The sequence below is a fragment of the Triticum aestivum genome, chromosome 2D (genome assembly GCF_018294505.1).
Source record: "Triticum aestivum cultivar Chinese Spring chromosome 2D, IWGSC CS RefSeq v2.1, whole genome shotgun sequence".
Lineage (NCBI taxonomy): Eukaryota > Viridiplantae > Streptophyta > Magnoliopsida > Poales > Poaceae > Triticum > Triticum aestivum.
The window spans coordinates 2157743-2173902 of NC_057799.1; the positions used below are offsets into that span (position 1 = coordinate 2157743).

At 47.1% G+C, this 16160-nt stretch overlaps 1 protein-coding gene across 1 annotated transcript; it reads left to right on the forward strand.

Annotated features, from left to right (window-relative positions):
• The first annotated feature begins 834 nt into the window (after positions 1-834).
• On the forward strand, positions 835-11948 carry LOC123050927 (wall-associated receptor kinase 2). Its single transcript, XM_044473637.1, has 5 exons — positions 835-1061; positions 1190-1294; positions 8286-9324; positions 9429-9587; positions 10749-11948. The coding sequence occupies exons 3-5, from the start codon at positions 8322-8324 to the stop codon at positions 11729-11731; spliced, it is 2145 nt and encodes a 714-aa protein (XP_044329572.1). The 5' UTR covers positions 835-1061; positions 1190-1294; positions 8286-8321; the 3' UTR covers positions 11732-11948.
• The last annotated feature ends 4212 nt before the right edge of the window (positions 11949-16160 follow it).

Below are 16160 nucleotides of genomic sequence, written 5' to 3' on the forward strand. Positions count from 1 at the left end.
AGGGCCATGGCATCGACGGGCGCTGCTGGAGCGCGCGGCGGCGTTTTTTTAATGTTAATTATGGCAAGTGAACTGCTAAACTGGGCCGTTTTGTGGCCGTGACCGCCCTAACTAAGTTTTATGTTTATGAAACTGCGCTTATTTACTTTTTGTAGTCATTTCATTTCGTTTTTCTGTTTTTTTAAAATCATGTCCAAAGCGGACGTGATTTGGGGTGCGGCCGCGCGGTGGGCGCACGCACGACCCAACAGATCAGACCGGACACGGGCGAACCCATCGGCGCCCCAAAGGGACAAAATCCGGTCAAACCGGACGTCCGTTTGGGGTCGTGCGATGGAGTTGGCCTTACTACTAAACGCACAAGCTAGACTACATGTAAATGTGAGCACCAGCCAAGCAAATTGTTGAAAATGAAGCAACTCCCACAACACATTATTAATTAATCTGAACAGACAAATCACAGTGCTGCTGCTCCGGTGACCTTGACAAAAAACCTATTCATCTATAGTAAGCTACTCTCCCAATTATTACCGGACAACATCAACAGTGCGTCGTGTCCCATCCGGATCACATCAGATCAGATCGCTTTCAGCGCTTCTTTTTACACCACCACGCTCTGCCCTTTTTGCGCGGCCAATCAGTAGTACTACTACTCTCTCCCAACCGTAAAAACTGTCTCGTACTGTATTTTGGTACAGAGGTAGTAGCTACTCCTACTAGACTTGACCAACCATTCAAATTTGAAAACAAAACTCCTGTACAGTATCAGCCTGGCAGTGCCAAACATATGGAGAGAGCAAAATATTGCTACTCCTACTAGTAGTAGACAAAAAAAGAAAAAATAGTGTGCGTCCAGATCCATTCCAGCACTTATTACACCAACCACTCACTCCCTATTTCTCACTCTCACTCCACTGCTCCCCTGCTCTGCTCCGCTCCACTCCCCGGCAACTGCAAGCCCTGCTGCTCCACTCGCCGCCTCCTCCCCTGCCCAAAGCGCCGTCGCCTCCCGCACTCTTCCCGTCACCGCGGCTCCCGGATCCGGACCAGCACACCAGCAGGTACCCAACACAACCCTCGCCGTCTCTTCTCTCTCTCTCTCTCTCTCTCTCTCTCTCTCTCTCTCTCTCTCTCTCTCTCTCTCTCTCTTTCTCTCTCTGACTGAACCCAACACAACCCTCTTTCGCAGGTCGCAGGCAGCTAGGCGTCAGCGGCACCGGTCACCGACGGCAGAGGCAGGCAGCGTACGTCACCGGCGGACGGACGACCTTGTGCGCGCGCGTCAACGGACGCAGTACGTACTCATCCCCTTTTTTAACTTGTCCATTTCGATATCTCCTCTAGGATTCACTGTACGTACTATTTACTTGTTTTGTCCATTCCATCCCAACATTAGGGCCTACAAACGAAAACCAGAGTTCCAACACAACAGCTCTTCTGAATTACCTAGGAGTAGTATTTACTCTTGATTCATGTTGCTGCAGCCACACAAACCAGGTCATGGCGAGGTCAATAGCAGATTCCGATGTCCATGCACGTCTCACTTGAGGCAGAACCATTATTCCTTTACTGCAAATCTCTACTATTTTCTTTGATCTCCCTTCAGAGCTCTCCATTGCCTTTAATGGCAGGTCTCTCTCTCTCTCTCTCTCTCTCTCTCTCTCTCTATATATATATATATATATATATATATATATATATATATATATATATATATATATATATATATAGACACACGTAGTTACTCATGGTAGCCGGACAAATTTTTCCTACTACCGGGTGTAGTTACTCCCACTTTTATTTCATACATTATACGTAGTATCTATCATATTGGAGAGTATGTACGCGTAGTATGTAGTATATAAGAATGTTTAGGTAGTATATATACTATTTTTTTGTAGTATATATCATATTTTGTTCATACTTTATTTCACGTACAAATATGTACGTATTTCACAAATATGATAAAACTATGAGCTCACTAGCAATTTTTTCATATAACTCACTTTGGAGTATCTTAGATATAGTATATGAACACACTAAAAATAATAAAGTAGAGTATATACTACCACATGGTAGTATATGAGAAATGAGTGTAGCTACATCCCGTAGTAGGATGCATTTTCCCTATATATATATAAACAAGGAAGGAAGAGATGTTGGGCCCTTCCTTGTGGGGTTCCTTCCATTTATTACAACAAATAACAAATGATTGGAGGACGATGCCAAGTGGACCCTCGAATTCAACGGCGGTAATATATGAGCAAGTCGGCTGTGATTTTTCGTTGCCTTTTTTCGGCGCAAAGTTCCTTCCAAGCTTGGACTCCACGGTCCTTCATATCTACACCGATCGTTTTGCTTCGGGGTTTGTGCAGGAAAGCAGCGTCATGAGCATGCAGCTGTTTGATAGAGTGTCATTTGTAGGCGTTGTCCTTTCCCGGAAACAATAATCAAAAGCATGATAGTCCCCTCGTGGCTCAGTCTCAGTGGGCGTTCAAAGCTGGTCAAGAATTCACAGGCTCACATGCCACAGCTTTGCACTATACTGTTCACACACACTCTCTCTTGTAAACTTTTAGTGATGAACATGCAGCACATGCAGGCCGAAATATGATAGGAGAGAAGAGAGAGGGAGAGATAGAAGAAAGAGAGGAGAATTAGGACTGTGAGAGAGAAGAGAGAGGAAATGTTTGAAGAACGCGGACTTGGGGAGACTGTACAAAATTCTCGGTGTGGGGTAGAAGGATTGTAAGAGATGGCGTAATTGAAGAGGGGAGAAAATAGAGCTCTATTGTCCGTGAACCAGATTCGAAATAAGCTTTCGCCCTCCTTTATAAATAAAGGCACAAACGGCCGAACGATACATGATGGTGAGGAAACCCTCATACAAGCAGGTCGGATTGAAAGAAAAAAGGCCGCGCCGCCAAACATGAAGAACAGGAGAGGCCACCCCTAACACACTACAACCAAGACAACTGAAGAGGGTCAGAGCCGCGCCGCCAAGAGAAACCACCGTGCCACGAGGATCCGGACACACCGAGCCATCTCTGGAGAGGGCTGACTCATCGTCGAGCCGGCCCCCTCGCTCCGGGCCGTGGAGCGCCGCTCCTGCCAAGAGACAGCAAGGACTGAGAACGGACACCACAAGGACACGTCTAAATGATAGACGGTCATCAACACCACCTCGCGCCAGAGGCAAAGATGCACTATGCCAGCGGGAAGGCAAACCTGACGCCATAAGCCATCTACAACCGAGAAGAACCGAGGGTCCACCAACGACGCCCTCAAGAGGGGGATGACACCGAGCGCCACTGTCGTCGAGTCCAAGAGATGGACTAGGATTTTCACCCCGGACCCCTGGCACCTTGAGGGGACCCATAACAACGCCCCCAAGAGGGAAGCGACACCCGTAGGTGCCGTCGTTGCCGGCGCCGGAGCGCAGAGCTTTCCGAGTCGTTGACACCCGAGTTGCGACACACGAAGAACCAGAACCGGCCACCTGCACCCGAGTCGCCCCTCCATGAGAGCCGGAGCTGGCCTTTGGCATAGCTAGTCCCGCCTTTGACCTGCTTCTGATGGGTGACATGTTTGGGGGCTGGGCTGGTGTGAGACGCTGCGCCAGAAAATTTGTGTAAGATGCAATATGTAACTAGGTAGAGGAGGTGAAACAAGGCATCAGCGATATCCTCCCTCCTTCGATGGTGTGTTAATTTGTTGATGCTACTTTCACATGGGTGGGACTGCCCCCCTTGAGTTGTGTGTTCTTAATTTGCTTAGCCGAAAGCATCCACTCCATACGTAGCAACCAGATTAGGTTATTAAAACCAAAAGCTCGCAGAAAAGCATGGCACTGATCGCAAAGTTGAGTGCACAACGAATCTGCATGACAAAGACGACGGATCTGCACGATCATTACCAATATCTCTTCTTTTGACCGCGCAACAGCAATATCTCGATAAACAAGAGATCACTTTATTGATCAAGAGATCAAGAGAGCACTATCTTTCTGCCAATTTGATTTTCGTTTGCCAGTTGTGCCTGGATGTAATCCTAATGGGCTGATGGCTTTGTTAATTCAAAGCTAGGCTCATTTTGAGACCCCATTCTAAAAAGAGACCACTTTATTGATTCTCACATCACATGGCTCTCCGACACCAGTATTTTTTTCTTTCTGTTTCGATGTTTAACCTAGCTAACACCCTTGTTATACAAAGAAAGATCAACAGTGACACGCCAGGATGCACGTTTATCACTGGAGAAACGGGAGTTGCAACTAATCCCCACGCACTTCCGTTATTCCTTTTTTATATATTTTTTGACAGATTTTGTATTTGGTAGAAATGCACAGAGCACTCTACTAGATTGATCGCCGAGTGCTCCATTTTTTTAAACTGATTTTGTGGCTGCTTGAGGCTATATTTTGCGACAACGTTTACTTGGTTGTCACACTGTGTTCCTAATAAGACTTTACAAAATATTTATTAACTCTCCCAATATCCACCATGTTTTTTTTTCACATTTCATTTTTGAATTTGTGCCACTCCATCATGTTTCTTCTCTTTCTAGTATTTGCTGACAGTGACTCATAGAGGCAACTCTGTACAATATTAATATGGATGAACATATTTTTATTTGCGTAAGCGGAAGAGGAATGCATTAGTTTTTTTATTTATACAGGAAAACAATTTATGGGTGCCCTTTTGTTATCTTGTAGGTAATGTGTCTCATGAGTTCAGTTAAATGGTTGTCTTCTTGATTGAACTCACAACTCACAATATGCGTGAGAATGAATCGGTTGACCATCTCCTTTTCAAATGTCGTTTCACCATTCGCCTATGGGGCTTGGTCAAGGCGTGGCTGCAACTCATTCACATTGACACCTCTACTTGGCCCCTGAGGCATTCCACCTTAGAATGGTGGCTTGGGTTGACTGATGCTTCCGTCCCCAACCGGAAGGCCATGGCCTCCTCACCATGCTCACTACATGGACGATCTGGAACGAGCGAAACGCTCGTGTATTCCGCAACATGGCAGCTCCGCCTACGGTTCTTCTCGACAACATCAAAAGGGAGGCATCATTTTGGGTCGCCGCCGGAGCTAAGAAGCTAGGGTCCATCATGCCGGGAGAGTGATTCTTCCGTGTATTGTTAAGGGGTGTTTGTAACACAAACTCTATTCTCTCTTAATTAATATACGTTTTCAAAAAAAAATATACCTGCCAATGACAGCGGTGATGGATGGACGGAGGATAGGAAAGGGAGGCATTGACAGCCAGGTATAGCCGGACCATGGCTTTTCTATCTTTGATGAACATGTTCATCGAGAATCCGTAACCACGGGTAGATTAAGAGCATCTAGGAGCACAAGGCAGAGTATGGTATCAATATGAACGGCCTCCAACTCAGAATTATATTAGTTCATTGGACCCTCATATCTGGCGAACGTTCCTCAGGAACGGGTGGCATTTCGAACGATTTTCATGGCATTTTTAGTTGTATGTGGGGTGGCAGTTTCTGCAGAGCGACATGGCATTTTTTGGGATGAAGTCTCAAAACTGACATATTCCCACAAAATGTCATGTCGCTCTGAAGAAACTGATATCCCACACAACTAAAAATGCAATCAAATTTGTTCGAAATGCCATGTGTTCCTAGCGAATGTTCGTAAGGTAACATTGCCGTAGTTCATTTTAATTGGATGCACGTGATTTTCAAGGTATTGTGTAGGGTGGAAAAATCGAGGACGCTTGATTGTGGTTTCGTTCATGAGTGATACTCTACACGGTGGAGGAACGAGGTTGTAGGTTGAGATAAATGTGGCTCTGGCTGTCTAGTATCCAGACCAAGGTTTTTTTCTTTCTTGATTCCGGGTTTTTCCGGGGATGGGCGGGAAGATCCTGTTTCCGATAAATCTCATAAATTTCAGCTTTTTTGTTTGTTTGAAAGTATTCAAACAACTTTGCAATTATCTTTTTTTACATCAAAATATATAATACTTAGAGCATCTACAACCGGACACCCCATATCCGTCCCAAACGTCTGCGATGGCTGCCCGGTCAGTGTCCGAAAAAAAAGCCAGCCAACCGGGCTCCCCATACCCGGCCCAAACGTCCGGACGGACTGGCACTCCCCATATCCAGCCCATATGTGTGGTGGATATGGCCATGCCCGGACGCATCCGCCACGTCGGATCAGCACACTCTGGCCCACCCGACCCCACATAAATTATACCCTATCCGCACTCCGGACGAAACCTTTGCCGCAACCCACTCCAGTCCACTCCCTTCCCACACTACCAAGCTCCTCTCCGGCGAGCTTCGGCATCTCCTCCATGGCGGCCAAGATCTGACCCCGAGATGTTCGACTCTGAGGACTGGGAGCTCGTCCCTTGCATCCTGGAGGAGCAGATGGCCGTCCGCGCTGCTCTTCGACGCTCCCGAGAGGAGTGCGCCCTCCCCAAACCTTCCGCGAGCCGTCGGGCACCCGTCGCCCAAATGGCGCTCGGATCTGGGGCCGGTGGATCTCGACACGGGACCAAGGCCACGCCGGAAGTGGTGACCACGCATAGCACCGTCCTGATGTGCCGCCAAAGCCATTTAGGTGGCACCTCGTCCCCGCGGCGTCGGATAGCTCCAGCAGTGAGCAAATCCACCTCGATCTGTTCTGCTTCTTCGACCGCTCCCGCCACATGGAAGACGGAAATGGCAAAAGCAAGGGCAAGGGTGGCCGTAGATGAAGTTCTCCCATTGTCGCACTGTTTGTAGTTAGTAGAGCGTGTCAATTTTTGGTAGTCCGATGACATGTGTTTAGCTACGTACGTATGTTGCATGAGAATAATATGGATTTGTGGATTCGGTTTGATGTATCCAATTGTGGAGGACAAATTTTGTGTCTTGTCAGGTCACTATCCGCGGACGCTCCCGGGCGCGTCTGCAGGCATTTGGGGAACGGAATTGGTACTTCCAGTTGTAGATGCACTTAATATGATGAACATACATATGATCGGCAGTTCAACTGGGAGGCTCCGTGGGGGTGCGGGTTCGAACCCCTGTTGTAGCAAATTTTTCTACGCGCTGTTTTAAGCTTAAAAACTAGAAAAAAATATCGTATGGGATTTGAAATTCAACTCCCCTGATGATGTATTGTGCACGGTGCAGTTGGGTCATTCACATGTGTGGCCATATGCCGGATGCCCTACATGTCACATGTACACTAAGAAGGTGCACTATAACATCTTTTATTCGCAGCTAGAATGCTATTTATATCCCACTGATTAAAAATAGTACTACATTAGCCTGGTCTACATAATCACACCTCAAGGCAAGTTTGCTTATGTAGTAAGTAGTTAATGGGGAGAGAGGTGTTTGTGATAACATAATATGTGTAACGTAACATAATGCATCCCAAGGCAAAATGTGTCTACAACCTAATAAATGAAAGAATCCATGACACTTTGCACTATGAAGATAGTAAGATTAACAAGTGGCATATACATGACACTAGTCTGAGTTACTCCCCACCATGACTAGCCTTAAAGAAAAAAGGGCAGGCCAGGCTGCGTATCAGGCCTTTTCCAATGCAAAAGTGTTTGCATAGGGTGCTAGGTGCATTAAAACCTTTAACAACTAAAGTCCCCAATGCATAGGTGCTTACTTTGTTGTTGCTAAACTTCCTTCATTTAATTGTTTAGCAGCTAAACTCTTTCTTGTATAGGGCAAACTTCTTTCATTTAAGTATTTTGCATAGGTTCGCGCGCTTGTCATTGATTCTTGCTGGGTCATCCAACTCGTCTCTCTCCTCTTAAACATCTTGCCACATTAGAATTATTTTTTTGCCTATGTGGCATTGCTCAGCACCTGTACACATAGAAGACTGGAAGGGCCTAATACTAAACAATCCATGTAGACCCCACCCCGCCTTCTTTCTAGCCTTATTTCTTCCGATCCTCCGCCCGGCTGTTCTTGTCTGTTCCCCCGCCCTGCCTCCAAGCTCCAGCTCTAGCTACACACCCGCAGTGAGAGTGAGAGTGAGACTGAGAGGAAGAAAGAGAGAGACCACCGCAGCCACCACCGGAGGAGGTATGGGATGGGTGAGATCTTTTACTTCTTTATGTTGTTTCTGTTCTATTTTGCGATGATTTTCTGATAAATTGGATGATATGTAAGTATGGAATGTCGATCATTAAGACTTGAGTACTTATATGCAATGTGGATGATTGTCTTCTGCTCCGTGTTTATCAACTTGAGTGCTAACCAAAGTTTTTTCACGACTCCGTTTGTTGTCCAGCTAATTTCCTGCCTAATAGCAAGAGAAAGAGCAAGCATGACAATCCAGTACTCCTCCTATGTGGTGACAGTGACACTGCTGCTCCTAGTCGTAGCAGCAGCCAGCAGCCGGCAAAAACTTAGCATGGCGGCGCCGACGACACTCCCGGGCTGCCCGGACAAGTGCGGCAACGTGAGCATCCCATACCCCTTCGGCACCCAGGATGGCTGCTTCCTCCCAGGCTTCCAAATCATCTGCAACCACACCTTCCATCCACCCCGCGCCTTCTTTCCTGCTGAGTATTTTCGGTCAGGCCCTGACATGGTGTACAGCAAGCCGCTGATCAGGACCGAACACGTCTACTACAACAACACACAGAACGGTGATGACATGCCTAGAGGAATTTCATCATTCTCCCCAGTGGAGCTCATGGGCGTGTCGGTCGCAGAGGGAAAACTTCAGGTACGTGCCCCGTTTTGCTACAAATGCAAATTGAACGAGACGCACCACTCGTATCGGAATACTGTTCTAATATACTTCCCGGACCGGTCGCCGTTTTTCCTGTCGGAGCAAAGCACCGTGTTGATGGGCATCGGGAAGTACCCCATCACGGCAGAGCAGAGATCCGGGCCGTCTTGCCAGGCATACGTCCAGTCCTTGGACCAATTTGTCAACGGGACGTGCTCGGGGCAGGGCTGCTGCCAGGCCACCATGCTGCCGCAAACCCACTATGATACAGTGACCATGGAGAGCCACGACCATAACGACTGCACCTACGCCATGCTTGTGGACAAGTCCTGGTACAGCTTCACATCGCTGGACCTCGACGGTGATGTTTTCCTGCGGAGGAACAACGCCAGCGGGGTGCCTGTCGCGGTAGACTTTGTGATCACCAACCATTCCTGTCCACGGCATGGGCAGCAGGTGCCCGAGGGGTACGCGTGCACCGGCGACAACACCATTTGCGTCCAACTACCCTTGGACGACGACAATGAAGGGTACTTGTGTAGGTGCTCGCAAGGATACCAAGGCAACCCATACATACAAAATGGCTGCCAAGGTACGTATACCTATCTCCTCTTTTCTTCAGCCGTACGTACATATATACGTGTATGCATCAACTGAACGTATGTGCACGCATATGTCTCGTCATTTTGTCTCTAGACATTAATGAATGTGAGAAGCCGGATTTGTATCCATGCCACGGAACATGCAATAACAGGGAAGGAGAATACGAATGTGCCTGCCCTGCTGGAACAAAGGGTAATGCCAAAGAGGAGCAATGCACGGAAATGTTTCCTCTGCCAGCAAAGGAGGCCGTAGGTAAGTTATATATGCACCACTCCATGATCCACACTCCTTTTATATCATCAGCAATTAAACACATTATATGTATGCTCTAGTTTGGGGCGCGTGTTAGCATATAATCTTGTAAGTCAGGTTAGTTTATGCTGCATGGTAGTACGTACACAACTTGGAAAGCGATGAAATTGAGTCCGGCTAGTTGTCTAGGCCGTGTACGTGTACCTAGCGTGTCCAAGTCATGGTAAGATTTTAGTAGTTAAAGTGTACTTTGTTTAGTTTCTGTCCCGGTACTGATTGGAGTCCAGTCCTTGTAGGCTTTTAGGCTTTGTGTTAGGTCGGTGGCTGCTTATGTATTACATATGTGCACAAGAGCTGCATGAGATTGTTTGGTGGTGAGAAAAGGAGAAAAAAAAGAGAACAAAAGGGATAAAGAGAAAAGGAGTAAAAAAAAAGGCAAGACAAGGGCGCTTTGGCAAAAGTTTTCGTGTGCGCGTGTGTTCGTTGATTTTGATGCGGTCGGTCATGACGGCGAAATCCCAACAACGCGGATCTTTGGAACATGAGACCAATGCACCCGAATTGGAAAACCAGTTTATAAAAATTTATAAGGAGTCAAAAATCTCTGAAACTTTGTTGTAAGAAACATGACCTAGCATAATACTAGTGTGAACAGTTTCACAAAGGAATGACTCCCGTGGTATTCTTGGCAAAGAAAGAATAAAATTGCAAGTCCAACAAGTATGAATAGTACTAGCTCCCTCTGTAAAAAAAAATTAGTGATCTAAACGCTCCTATATTTCTTTACGGAGGGAGTAACTTTTATATATTAAAGATTTTTATTTCTGTCCAGAATACCACAATAGACATTCCTACGCAAAACATTGCACGTGGATATTACCCTAACTCATGTTTGTTACAAAGGAGTTTCAGAAAATTTTGACTATTTTTTGAATTTTTTTTCCTATTCCATGCAATAGGCCCCGAGACCCATTGGCTATTTTCTCTCTAGTTTCCTTCTATCGTTCACAAAAAAAAAATTACTTCTCTTATATCATTAATCAATATGTTTGATCACAACATATGACTCTGGTTTGCACCTAAACATATCCAGCTCAATAGTTTATTCGATATCAATCGACATCCAGTTTATGAGATATATAATGCAGTTTCTTTATGTAGGTGCAATAGGTTGTCTTTTTGTCATGGCACTTGTGGTGTTCTTTCTCCTTCTTCGTAGACAAAAGAGGAAGATGAAACAACTTTATATGAAAAATGGAGGCCCTGCACTAGAAAAGGCAAACAATATAAAGATTTACAGAAGAGAGGAGCTCAAGCCAATTTTGAAAAGTACCAATTTTATTGGAAAAGGATGCTTTGGTGAAGTTTACAAGGGTTATCTTGATAACCGACTAGTTGCAGTAAAGAAGCCTGTTGAAGGCATTGTAGCACATAACGAGCAATTTGCAAATGAAGTCATTATTCAGTCTCAAGTCATCCACAAGAACATTGTTAGGCTCATAGGTTGTTGCCTAGAAGTTGATATCCCAATGTTAGTCTATGAGTTCCTCTCCAAAGGTAGCCTTGATGACATTCTTCACAGCAACAGCAAGGTGCCTCTTGATCTGAATGTACGTTTAAATATTGCTGCTGAATCAGCGGAAGGTCTAGCATACATGCATTCGAAAACCGGCAAAATAATTCTGCATGGTGATGTGAAACCAGCAAATATACTCTTGGATGATGATTATGCACCAAAAGTATCTGACTTTGGTATATCAAGGATGATTGCAAGGGATAAGGAACACACTACATCTGTCATTGGTGATAGGACTTACATGGATCCAGTATATCTACAAACTGGACTACTGACAGAAAAGAGTGATGTCTACAGTTTTGGAGTACTACTCTTGGAACTTGTTAGCAGGAGGAAGGCCACTTTTTCCGACCATAACAGCTTAGTGAGGAATTTTGTTGATGCTCACAAAACAGAGAAGATACCAATTGAACTGTTTGACAAGGAATTTGTAGAACCGGGAGATTTGGAGCTTCTTGGTTGCCTTGCAAGGGTTGCCGTGGAATGCCTTAACCTTGATGTGGATGAAAGACCAGCAATGACAGATGTAGCAGAGCGCCTTCTCATGTTGAAGAGATCACGTAAGTAGTTATAGACATGACTGTATGTTTGCTGCGAGACGATTGACTTCCTTGCATGCTTGTCCCTCTGTTTTTGGGGATGTTTTTGCTGGTTCCCCCCAGCCGTACCTTTGTTAAGTTGGTAATCTCAGCAGCTGTATCCTTGCTCTCTGTTTGCACTCAGGCCTGTTTTAGGGCTTTATTATAAAGTTGCACCATTGTGGCTTTCGTTCCAAAAATGTTTTCTACAATATGTTGTTATACATTTTAGTATGAAGAATATGTATGTTGAACTTGTCCCACCAAATCCTGGGTGTAGAGGGAGGCGGCCACAAGTGCACTTTGGCATGTTTTGGAAGGGTAGCAGCAAAGGGGGCAGTTTGTATCTCTCTCTCTCTCTCTCTCTCTCTCTGATTATTCCTCTGTTTTCTTCCAAAACAGAAACAGAGGGAAGAAAGAAAAACAGAGTAAGCAAGAAAATGGGTCTGATCCCAAACTGACATTTCCTTTGAGCAACGGTGGGATGTGTTTGTACAAGTTTGCTGCTGGTGTGGAATAGTTGCAGTAGACTAGTTTAATCGCTGCGCGTGGAAAGACTTGACTTGCTGTCGGAGAGGGATCCCTTCCTTGATGAACAATCAGTGTTTGGCTCCGTCCGTTGATGATCGACTTTGGTACTGAGACATGGCTAATCATCATCACTCCCCTCTTATATACTCCCTCCGTTCCAAAATAGATAACCTAACTTTGTACTAAAGTAGTACAAAGTTAGGTTATCTATTTTGGAACGGAGGGAGTAAGATAGATGCCCAAAAGCCATATGGAAACACGATAATACTGTAGCCTATAGCAGATTCAGTTTTCTCATGGATGCATGAAGGGGTTCTGTCTTCATTCTGATTGAATTTCTTTTATTCTCCACACATAATGCACCGAAATATGGATGTAGATGCATTGGGTTGTTTGGATTACAGCATATTTATCATCTCAACTTACATCTGAAACAGCAAACTACTACTTTTCATTTGGATAGAGTAGATCACACGAAACACCAGCACGCATACTACTTTGCAATACATACCACTGTAGGTTCTGTCAAACATGCTGTCACGTTATGGTACGTGGTATATGGCGCATCTACAGTTGAGCCGCACCTGGAGGTAGTTAGGATAGATAGAGATGAGTTGTTTCTTTCTCTCCAAGTTCTATCTTCTCCCTTAATATCTCCTGTAATCTAAACCACATTGTATGCGCTGTATGGGAGGTGCGTCCCACTATATTAACACGTACCCGTCGGCCTCAACAGGCAAGACGTTTCCAGCTATCGCACATGGTAGTCAGAGCTATCCTTTTCCCATCTAAGCTCCCTGCAAACTCCATCTAGCCCTAGCCATGTCTTCCTCCTCTGGCGCATCCCAAACCAGCCTCAATGGCCAGTTACCGAGAAGCTAACCCGCACAAACTATGTGCTATGGCGCACGCAAGTCATCCCCCAGCTGCGTGGCGCCGGTCTCTACGGCTACGTCGACGGCACCCAGCCGGAGCCAGCGAAACTCCCCGTCACCACCAAGGACGGCAAGGAGGTCTCATCGCCCAACCCTCTCCACCCAATCTGGGTCCGGGAGGATCAGCAGGTCCTTGGATATCTGCTGAATAACCTGACGCGTGAGGTGCTGCTCACGGTGACCACGGTCACCACCGCGGGCGCGCTCTGGACGACGCTCGCTGGGATGTTCTCGTCCCAGTCTGCCAGCCGCATCAACAACATCCGAACATCCCTCATCAACGCGCAGAAGGGGAACCTCTCCGTCGCCTCCTACTTCGCCGCCATGCGTGGCTACGCCGATGAGCTAGCTGCCGCAGGCAAGGCGATCCCCGACGACGAACTCGCCTCCTACATCATCCACGGGCTCGACGCCGACTATCAGCCTCTGGTCTCCGCCCTCGACGCTCGCGTGGCAGGGGTAACCCTTGATGAACTCTTTGCCATGTTATCCAATTTCGATCAGCGCATGGCTCAATTCCAGGGGGGCGGCGGCGGCTTCTTCAAATCATCCGCGAACGCGGCCACTCGCGGGCGGGGTGGCGGCTCTCGGTCGCGTGGCCCCTCTCGCAACAAGGGCAGGTCCAGCGGCGTTGGCAACCGTGGCGCTACGCCACCCCGATCTGGTGGCCGAGGTCGTCGCAGACGCGGCGCTGGCGGCGGCGGCAGGAACCGCCCGGACACCCCTCGGTGCCAGATCTGCGGCAAGGTCGGGCACACAGCAAAGGATTGCTGGAACAGGTATGAGGAGGACGACTACGACTCTCAAGATGAAGAAAAAGTCGCTGCGGCGGCCGAGGGCTCATATGGCGTCGACACGAACTGGTACGTCGACAGTGCTGCTACCAACCACATCACCAACGAGCTCGAAAAAGGAACCATGAAGGAGAAGTATCATGGCAAGGATCAAATCCACACTGCCAGTGGAGAAGGTATGAGTATAAGTCACTTTGGTCACTCAATATTTCGTACCCCTCATCGCAATATCCATCTTAGATTTTTTTTTGCATGTTCCTAGTGCCAACAAGAGTCTTCTTTCTGTCCATGATAACCATGTATTTCTCGAATTTCATCCTTACTTCTTTTTGATCAAGGATCAGGCAACGAGGACAATTCTCTATCGAGGTAGATGCGTTGGCGGCCTCTATCCGTTGATTACGGAGTTTAGAAGACCAAATAAATATGCTTTTGGTGCTATCAAGCTTTCGTCCACACGTTGGCATGATCGTTTAGGACATGTATCTTTTTCTTTAGTTAAAAAATTGCTTAGGAAAAGTAATCTCCCGTTTGTTGGTGAGCGTCATAATGAGACAATTTGTGATTCATGTCAGAAAGCTGAAAGTCATCAGTTGCCTTACCCAATTTCCAGCAGTGTTTCTACCAAACCGTTACAATTGATTTTTTTCTGATGTTTGGGGCCCTGCCCCTACTTCTGTTGGCAGACACACCTATTATGTTAGCTTCATCGATGACTTTAGCAAATTTTCTTGGATCTATCTTTTAAAGAAACGATCCGATGTGTTTCAAGTGTTCAAAAACTTTCAAGCGCTTGTTGAGCGAAAATTTGACAGCAAAATCATCGCTGTCCAGTCAGACTGGGGAGGGGAGTACGAAAAGTTGAACTCCTTCTTCCAAACACTTGGTGTCTCACATCAAGTGTCATGTCCTCATGCTCACCAGCAAATCGGGTCAGCTGAACGTAAGCATCGACACATCATCGAGGTTGGCCTTGCTCTTCTAGCAGGCGCCTCCATGCCACTAAAATTCTGGGATGAAGCGTTTTTAACCGCAGTCCATATCATCAACATGCTTCCTAGTCGTGTTATTGATAATGAAACTCCGGTAGAAAGACTTCTCCACACCAAACTAGACTATAAGTCCCTTCGTGTATTTGGGTGTGCATGTTGGCCCAACCTTTCGTCCCTACAACAACCGAAAGCTCATGTTTCGATCAAAACAATGCGTATTCCTTGGCTACAGTGCCCAGCACAAAGGGGTCAAGTGCTTAGATGTCTCCACTGGGCGAGTATAGATCTCCCGTGATGTCGTTTTTCATGAAACCAAGTTTCCATTCGCTGATCTCCACCCCAATGCTGGTGCACTACTTCGAGAAGAAATTCTTCTCCTACCTCCTCATCTCACTAGTTTTGATAAAGGGGGACCAAATATTGATGATCATTCGTTGACTAACTCACCTAATGGCATGCATGAGGTTTGTGTTGATGAAACAGGAAAAAATTGTGAAGAAAACAACCAAAACGGTGCAAAATTTGGGCCATATTTCATGTATCCCGTGGCAGGAGACAATGCGCCAGGGGACAGATCCTCCTCGGGATCAGCAGCGCCGCAGGAGACCAGATCCCCCTCGGGATCAGGAGGTGCAAGGGCGACAGGTGCAGGCGTGTGCACCGCCCCGCTAGATTCACGCGCCTCCACGACCGACACGCGGGCCATGCCTGACATGCGGGCCACGCCTGACATGCGGGTCCCCCCCCAGGCGGCACGCGGTACGGCGCCCGCCCCGTCACGTACCAGCGGCGCGAATCCGCGCGAGCCAGCGCGGACGCGGACCCCGGAGCCGGTCCCACCGGTGTTGATCGACCGACCGGCGCGCGGACCCGAGCCATAGCGCCATCATCGCGCAATGATGAGCGGTCTCCCGCTTCGGGATCTTCTGCGCCAACTCTGGACGAGGCGCTTCAGGCAGCGGCCACAGAAGCTCCGGCCAACCCTGCGCCGACTAGAACTGCTGTTGGGTCCGCGGCAAGATCTCCCTCGGGATCTATTGCTGATCCACCTATGCAGCCCGCTGGATCCTCTGTGGCTGCGGATTCTGCTGCTCCCCCATCACGACGAACACGGCTCCAACAAGGGTTAATTCAGCCTTTAAATTATAAACATGTAACCAAATATGG